Genomic DNA, 7,425 nt, shown 5'->3' with positions numbered 1-7,425 from the left:
AAGTTTTGCATCCGTCGTGATGCAGAATCGTCTGTGGTCAACGAGCCTGGATTCTCCAACCGTTTTTTCTGTAGACAGAAGTATTTAAAGAATTATTTCAAATACATGAAACAAGGAAGCTATTTAAACTGGATGCCAGTGCCATTGTCCCCAAAAAGGCACTGAGGCAAGCCACATAGAAACTGGTTACAGACCACATCCCAGTCTTTGTCCTAGAAAATTTCTTCTGGGTTTCCTTGAAAACCACTTAATAATAAACTCTTAAAGGTGCACAGTGCAGGAAGAGGTGACAGAAGCTGAAGCTCAGGCTTAACTTAGATCAGGTCTGAGCACCTCTTTACCTCCTGTACATGCCTGCCAGTCCTGAGCTTGTCCTGAATGCAAGGCTCAGTAGGTCTTTAATCAGTAACACAGACCCTCCTTCCCTCCACAGTAAGAAACTGCAACTTCTAGATCACTTGGGTGATTTTGTCTAGCTCCTGTTCATTTGAATTTTCTCCTGCAGTCTGGGGTTTACGTAGAATTATTCTTTTCCACATGCATTATTTAGTGTATACCAGGAACAAGTGAAATTGCTGTTAAACTGTTGCCTAGCTACCCTAAAGTTTTGCAAATCTTCCCTACTCCTAGCATACTCAAATTAAATATAGCACTGGCAACACACTCGGAGCAAAGTCTCAACCCTGATAGTTCTAGTAGACAACCTTTATGAAATCTTTAGCACTGACAGAATTTAAACAAAAAACATTTTTACTTTCCATGCTTCCTACAATTTTAACTGATGCCTAGAACTGCCATACTGAATTTCTGGAAAGTGTTTCTTTTGAGGAGGGGAAAAAAAGTTGCCATTGATCCCATGTGTTATGAAAGAAAAGAGCTAAAGCTGGATTTGAAGGGAAATGGTCAAATCTGCTAAAAAAAAGAAAAAAAAAAAGTAAAAAAAAAAAAAAAAAAAAAGAAAAAAAAAAAGAAAAAAAAAAAGAGAATAATGAAACACAAACACAACTTTTGCTTACCAACAAAACGCTTTCCACCACAGAACATTATGTTTCTAAGGTGCAATTCAAAAAGTGAGTTCTTTAATGTAATGTACTAATTAGAAAGCTGGGAGTTACTCTGTACCTTAACAGGGACGACTGCTGTCTGTACCATGTTCCTGAAACGCCCAACAGAAGGGTCCACATCCTCTGTAAAGGCAAGAACAGTGAAGCCTTCAGTAAGAGTACAGGAAAAGCTAGAACATCTGTCAGCAAAAGGAACACATATGAAGATTTGTCCTTGGACCTTCTCTTCTCAAAGTCAGCGCTCCAGCAGCTCTCAGTAAGCAGAAGCACACCCAACTGGAAGAGCTAAGGGGACATCTAGTGGCTTTGTCTCCAGGTGGGCTCAGCAGATATTCTGGTCAGAAAGGCTTCCACTCAAATGGAGAATGGGGAAAAAACAGATGAGTGGTTTGAACTGAGTTCTGAGAGCTGCTGCTGACAAGGCACTGCACATGCCCAAAGGCACAACAGCCAGCCCCAGAAGTCCTTGGAGGACCTTGAAGGAGAATCAGAAGAATTCAATGTAGAGTGTGAAAGTCTTCAAAAAATTACCTTTTTTGTAACATGAATGACTGCTGTTTACATTAGGATGTTCTGAGCACTAAATTGCATAATGTTATAAATCAGACTAGTTATTCTGGGTGGGATACACTGCCAAATGAAACCAGCTCCAGGCTATATTTTAAAATGTGTGCTCATTAATAAGCTACTCTTATTAACAGGATTATTATCCATATAAAATATCATTAATAGGAATACCATTAATATAAAACAGCTAAGGTAGAAAAATGACTAATTAGGAATTGGATACATCTTCAGAAGTATCAGTTTGAATGAGGATGACTTGTTTCAGATATGCAGACAAGTAGCAAAAAATCTCTAAGCTTGAGACAGATATTGATTAGGCAACAGGTAAGGAAAGCATTAAGGGACAGATGAAAACCAAGTTTCCGTTCCCATTTAGATTCTAAAGAAGGCAAAAAAATTAAAACATTTTCTTCCTTATGGACCCAGGAGATTTTTCCATCCGAGAGAATTTTGAACAATGAAGCTGAGTGTGGTATCCCTGTCCTGCACAAATCTTGCAGTTATTTTACAGGTAGAAGAGAAGAAACAAAGAGAGGTCAAAGACTGAAGTGAGCTATGTGGCAGCTTTTCTGAAATAGCAGATCCCAGCAGACTGACAAATTTCTATTCTCCTTATCCATATGCAGCCATGAGGAATCCTTATGAGAATACTGGAAAGAGGAACTTAAGGCATCAACTAAAGATTAAAGCAAATGACTTACCTGGATTGATGATTTCATCATCATCACTGAATGTCACTCTGGAGTTCTTCCGTTTTCTCTTTGGTCTCTGAATATCCAAGTTCCCTTCCTCAATGGTTAGTGTGGAAATTCTTTTGTTGTGGGCTGTATTAAACTCTGTCAGGTTCTAATGACAAATTTGTAGACAAAATAGTTCAAGTAATTAGTGCATAAAGTCCGATTTAATCATGTGATTGTGTATATCAAGAGACCACAGCACATTGCTTCGCTTCAACTTTAGATCCCTAGGAATAAAGAGTGCTCCAGTGCTGGAACAGGTTGCCCAGAGAGGTTGTGGAGTCTCTGTCTGCAGAACATTGACTCAGAACTTGATTGAGCACAATCCTGGGAAACCTGCTCGAGCTGACCCTGGCTGGACTACATGATCCTGAGAGGTTCCCCTCCAACCTCAACAATCCTGTGATGCCACACACATTGCTTTCTCCCGCCTCACTAGCTCGCTGTAGGAAACAGGGCAGCATTCACTGTTGTCTGGCAATGGGCACGTGTGGGAAATCACCCCTGGGCCGGGGTCATGTTCGCTGGAGAGCACGTATTGCCTGGCAGGCTTTTGTGAGAAGATCATTGGAACAGCAGGGCTATTAGGGCACTGATTCCAGGCAGCAACATGTTCACAGGCTTGTTATGGCAGAACGAGATGGTCTGTGCATATCTGTCAGCAGAATACACCTCAGATTATCTTCAAGGCCAAGAAATTAAGAATCTGAACCTAAGCAGGCGAGTGGGGAGTGCTATCCACCTAGCTGGAAATGCCATCTAGGCACGATGTGCCATCATACTCACATCAAGTTCTGTCTCCTCCTCTGGCAGGCCCAGCAAGCCCTTGAGCTCTTCATCTTCACCACCCATTTTCTCATCTCCTTTAACTGCTGATGGCAGAGTCTGAGGCTTCTCTCGCAGAGTATACGCCCGTGTAGAAGCGCCAAAGGAGACTGTGGAGTCAATGGGTATCTGTTGGGGCTTGTGAGGTTCCAAACGGATATGACCCAAGAATGTGCCATGTGCTGAGAACATCAACATGCAGAACATTTTGTTAGTCATGAGCTTGTGCTCACAGTACGAGTTCAAGTCTCGAGAACTTCAGAAGCTGTACATGGTTGTTCCAAGATACAAGTCACTGCTGAAAACATTAGCTACGTACATTTTACCTACCATCTCATGAACCAAGATAATGCACATCAGAAGTCCTCAAAATAAATGGAAATAAATTACAAACACCATTTACTTTCTCGATTCTCGTAGGTCCCAATGTACCATGTCTGGAATCATTCCCTCAGTGCAAAAAACAGTCTATGTCACGTTTTAGAGCTTGGGAAACCACCCTCACAAGAGAAAGCTTAATTACAATTGTGAAGGGAAGGCCAAGTCACTTTCCTCCTCTCCCTCAGCCTCTTAAGAGTCTATAAATGTTGTTTTAAACACCAAGTGAAGCAGATGTAAGCTGACTGGAGCGAAGACTCCTTTGCTCCTAACCCTTGCCAATCTTTCATTAGGATGCTAATTCAGATCATAGTCATCTACCCACATAGTACAAACACCAACAACAAAAAAGGAAAAAGTGTCTCAGATTCAGAAACACTGAAATGTTTAAGCACTGAAGTACCATACGGCTATCTGGTTAAATGTGACACTACTTACTGCTGTTTAGATCTATGAGGAAAACCCTCTTGAGATGTTTGTGATAGACCAAGGCAGCATGGACCCGAGAGCAAGACTGGTGGTCAATGGTAAAATCACACAGATCAGGATTTCTCCCAAAGAGATAGTATTTCTTCTCATCAATGATGAGTTTCTGAGGTAGAACATCAAACAGAGAAGCATATTAGACTCTTATAATTGTTTGGATCTTCCTGAAAAGATTCAAGAACATGAATAAACAGAGCAAATTCAAAACAAAGCATCAACAGCTAATTTCAGTTTTGTCTGACACTGTTAAATACAGAAACTCAAATCTCTCTGTAAAATCAGAACAGCTGAATATGGAAGAGTCCCAGTTATTCCCTTCTTTAACAGCTAACACAAGACAGCCTGGGAAGGACAATAACTCTTCAAAGCATGAAACTGTTTCATACAAGAGATTCTCTCTCACATTTGCTTCCTTGATGCAGACAACCTTGGGCCTTGTCGAAGTCAGGGATCTATGTTAAATGATCTCCAGTGCAATAGAAAACTTCAACATTTGTGTACAGAAATGGACATTCGGGAGATTTCAGACCTTTATAATAAAGATGCAAAACTATACTGAATATGTACTGTGAGATTAATCCATATTAGTCTATTCAAGTGAACCATTAATTTCAGGCATTTCTTCTTAATTCATCCCAGTTCTAATCTCTTTTTCAAACAAGATCTTACATACTGTAATATCAGTTACAGAAACCATCTCTGAAAAGCAAAGGAACATGCTGACACAGTTCTACAGCGTACACAGCATATTTCTACTAACAACACTGCTGAAAGGAACTCCTTGTGCCTAAATGCTGAAGTGCCTACGCAGAGCAGCCTTCTTCCTCACTGTACTCCAAGGTTTTAATATAACCTGTGCTTTCTCATTTCTAGCTGCACAAGTCAGAGGTTGGCAATGCATTACAGGTTTGTTCACAGACAGCTCCTCCTGCTTTTTGAAACGTTCACCAAAGCCCACACAATGTTTCAACAGTATGATCGAGGGAATGCTGATGATACATTTTCCATCAGAAAAAAAACAAACAAAAAAAGATCTCAGTTCAGGAAAGCATTACTTTCATGAGATGGTCTGAGCTGAATTAACATTTTGCCTGCTAGAGCACGAGGATTTGTCCCTTCTCCTTCCTTCCATTCCCAGCTATACAACCCTCACCTCAATCACAGTCACACACCTGAGCAGTTTTGCTGTGTTAGTTTCCTACTGTTTCAGTGGACTGAAGCAGTTTGCCTTCAGTCTGACGCACATCCCAGCTGGCTCCAGGGAAGCACTGGATGAGATGCACTAGGACTGTGTGATGGGGAAGGATCTCCCTTCCTGGCAGCAGCATTGATGTCCATCGGTTTTGCCAGCTCTATAAACTCCAAGCTCAGCTAGAAAGAGCCAATGTATCAGACTAGTCACAGGTAGTTGGTTTGGGGTTTTTTTTTGAGCTATCAGAAAGACTGATGCAATGAGCACCCAGAGAGTTACTTACTCTGTGGCATTACCAAGTCATATAGAAAGGAGACACAGTATTTATATTCCTCTGCCTTATCTGCAAGCATAAAAATCACAAGGATTTCATTTTCTACTACAAATCATCTTGCAAAGTTACATCTTGTTACCTGCCCACCAATTATGAACTTCAAGGCTTTTAGCACTGCTGCATTCAGATGCCACTTCCCCACTGACTTTTTTCAGATTTCCCCCCCTAGCTGTGTTCTCTATTTTCTAGGTTGGATTTCTCAACTGAATTGCTCTGCTGAATATTTGTCAGCCCCCATGCTGCAAGTTCTCAAGATGTGGTATTCAGTAATAAGTATTTTATTTATTTCTGTATGTTTATTCTCTCTTTTAGGTCACTAGAAGAATTAATTGAACAACTCAGCTCCATACACTGGTCCCTTAGGTAATAATCTGCTAATGTCTTATTCCCAGCTAACTCAAGTTGTACATTTTAAGCATGATTTCATGAGAGTAAATGCTTTGCAAAATCTACTGACTGACATATTTTGGCCTGCTTCCTTAAAATAACAAGACTTAGGTGACCAAGCTGTATGTGTATCTATCAGCTCCTAAACCAAGTAACTTCTTAACCAACTGGCCCATTTCAACCAGCACTATAAGATACTAAGTTTCAAGAATTTGTGTGAAAACAAACAGCTAGATAGAATGACAACTTCATCAGTACCTTCCCTGATACCCTAGGCCAGCAGAAAATCCACAAGAGTGCCAGTAACCAGACTTTAACTACAAAAAAAAAAAAAAGTATTTTTGGTGAGTCCATGTCTCATTTGATAAGGCAGGAATCACACTTAATTAGCAATTCACTTTCAAGGACATTAATCATAGAATATCAGGCAGGAATGGACATCAAGGATCCCCTGGTCCAACCTTCCTTGGCAAAAGCACAGTCTACACAAGCTGGCCCAGACCCTGTCCAGCTGAATCTTAGAAGTGGCTGATGTTGGGGAATCCAGCACTTCCCTGGGGAGATTATTCCAGTGGCTGATTTTTCACATCCCGAAAAATTTTCCTTTCCAGTCCAATTGGAATCTCCCCAGGAGTCACTTGTATCCATTACCCCTTGTTTTTTCCATGTGACTCCTTGTAAAAAGGGAGTCCCCAGCTTCTTTGTAGCCACCCTTTAAATACTGGAACATGCTGATGAGGTCTCTCTCCCCTAAGCCTTATTTTCTCAAGGCTGAACAAACCCAATTCTCGCAGCCTTTCCTCACATGGCAGGCTTCCCAGTCCTCTGATCATCTTTGTGGCCCTTCTTTGGACCTTCTCCAGCCTGTCCACATCTTTTTGATATAGTGGAGACCAAAACTGAACACAGTATTCCAGGTGTAGCCTGACAAGTGCTGAGTAGAGTAAGATCATCTGGTGACAAATGAGATGCAAATAGAAAATGCAAGTGATTTTCTTCCAGTTGGGACATTTAAAACATGCAAGTGTCTCCCCTGGGTCTGATGGGGAATAGCACACCTCAGAGCCTCAGTATAATTCAGATAAAAACCCTCAGAACTCAATATACTGAAACAATCTACTGGATTCTGCTCTCACCTGACTACTTCATTATCACTTTCTGTCTCTTTATAAATGCTGGTTTAGACAAGATCCTCTCCTCAGAATTAACCACAAAGTACAGCCACTGATAAAGAGCTTAAACTAGTTCATGGTTCCCACAGTCCTTTCTGGTTGAATATTATCTCACTTCTTTTTTTTAATTCCACCTGTAAATGTATCCATCAATCTCCCCCCTGTACATTCTTCACGCTAGCATACTTTTGTTACTTTTCCTTGCAAGCCTAAATCAACAGCTATCATTCCATTAGTCTCACTGGTATTTTCACAGAATCACAGAAGGGTGGGGTTGGAAGGG

At 40.9% G+C, this 7,425-nt stretch overlaps 1 protein-coding gene across 1 annotated transcript in view; it reads right to left on the bottom strand.

Moving 5' to 3' along the window:
* Positions 1-4,157, bottom strand: part of PPP1R8 (protein phosphatase 1 regulatory subunit 8) — a 4,954-nt gene extending 797 nt beyond the window's left edge. Inside the window, exons 1-5 of the mRNA XM_010166816.1 lie at positions 4,010-4,157; positions 3,155-3,375; positions 2,333-2,477; positions 1,123-1,187; positions 1-68 (exon numbers count right to left, since the gene is read on the bottom strand). The exon at positions 1-68 is cut by the window's left edge and continues 797 nt beyond it. Coding sequence (XP_010165118.1) covers positions 1-68; positions 1,123-1,187; positions 2,333-2,477; positions 3,155-3,220 — 344 coding nt within the window. The 5' untranslated portion in view covers positions 3,221-3,375; positions 4,010-4,157. The remainder of the gene's footprint in view (positions 69-1,122; positions 1,188-2,332; positions 2,478-3,154; positions 3,376-4,009) is intronic.
* Positions 4,158-7,425: the final 3,268 nt, after the last annotated feature.

This window comes from Antrostomus carolinensis, unplaced genomic scaffold (genome assembly GCF_000700745.2).
Source record: "Antrostomus carolinensis isolate BGI_N321 unplaced genomic scaffold, ASM70074v2 scaffold22564, whole genome shotgun sequence".
Taxonomy (NCBI): Eukaryota; Metazoa; Chordata; class Aves; order Caprimulgiformes; family Caprimulgidae; genus Antrostomus; species Antrostomus carolinensis.
Note: the sequence above shows the minus strand (reverse complement) of the source record. Positions and strands in the feature narration are given on the sequence as shown.